The sequence below is a fragment of the Priapulus caudatus genome, unplaced genomic scaffold, assembly GCF_000485595.1.
Source record: "Priapulus caudatus unplaced genomic scaffold, Priapulus_caudatus-5.0.1 Scaffold871, whole genome shotgun sequence".
NCBI lineage: Eukaryota > Metazoa > Priapulida > Priapulimorpha > Priapulimorphida > Priapulidae > Priapulus > Priapulus caudatus.
Genome location: NW_014577932.1, coordinates 69562 through 70682, shown reverse-complemented (window position 1 = coordinate 70682; position 1121 = coordinate 69562). Strand labels below are relative to the sequence as shown.

The window sequence follows — 1121 nt, the reverse complement described above, 5'->3', positions numbered from 1 at the left end:
TCTCTCTCGTACGTCTGGTCGCCCTCTCTTCTCTCTCTTCTCTTCTCTCTCCTCTCTCTCTCGTCTCTCTCTTCTCTCTCTCTCTTCTCTCTCTCTCTCTCTCTCTTCTTCTCTCTCTCTCTCCTCCTCCTCTCTCTCTCTCTCTCTCTCTCTCTCTCTCTCTCTCTCTCTCCCTCCTCTCTCTCTCTCTCCTCCTCTCTCTCTCTCTCTCTCTCTCTCTCTCTCTCTCTCTCTCTCTCTCTCTCTCTCGCTCTGCCGTTGGCTTCACACACATCCCGAGGCCATGAATAATGTATTTAACATCGTGGAGACATCGCTGCGTTGTAAAGAGTAGCTGGTTAGCCGCCAGAACGTTTGTACTCCTATCGTATTAACTGCGCATGCGCGTGGACGTTCAGTTATCCTGACATGGAAGAAACACTGACGGATATTTCGTCGTCAGCGCCGCTTGACGAAAACCGTCATGTTTAGCTTAACCGTTTTAACCGTGTTTCTGTTCGTTGTTAAATTTTGCCACCAACACTAGCTAGTAACATAGTTCTACCCGTGGGTACGTGCACACCGGGTGATGTGCACTTAGTAGTTATAATAATAATCGACCCGATTCACGTTTGTTGCACTTTCGCCATCTAACAGAAATCGAACACCGTACAATGTAACAATTCTATGGAAATAAAAACACGCGTACGGTCGATTTCGGCAGATATTTGTTTTCGTTTACTTGTTTCTCGCTGTCGAGAGAACGATGTATTTGCCAAGACACAGCTGTGTAAATGTGCGTGTGCAAGCTTTGTACGATATTAAATATCAGATTCTTACCTGAAGTTCAGGGAGTTTGCGATCTCCTCCAACATGATCGTCATCCACATTATCATGTACTCCTCTCCCTGCAAATATCAGCATAGTCAATTAATCATATACTAATTACAACGCAATTCATGTTGGATGTCGGTTATCTCCTTCTGTCGTTGTTTGCCTTTATCTCTCTGTCTCTTTCTCTCTCTGTCTCTCGCATTGGGCGGCGCCGCGAAAAAAAACCCGAGCGATTTCTTCCCGAGGTAAATGCGACGGACGTTGAAAAAAAACGCACAGAAAGAGTTCGTTGCCATTAATGGTTTGCC

General features: G+C 45.7%; 1 protein-coding gene across 1 annotated transcript in view; it reads left to right on the top strand.

Moving 5' to 3' along the window:
- The window catches only part of LOC106814091 (homeobox expressed in ES cells 1-A-like), a 5889-nt gene extending 5418 nt beyond the window's left edge, over positions 1–471 (top strand). The window contains exon 6 of the mRNA XM_014818367.1: positions 399–471. Coding sequence (XP_014673853.1) covers positions 399–471 — 73 coding nt within the window. The remainder of the gene's footprint in view (positions 1–398) is intronic.
- The last annotated feature ends 650 nt before the right edge of the window (positions 472–1121 follow it).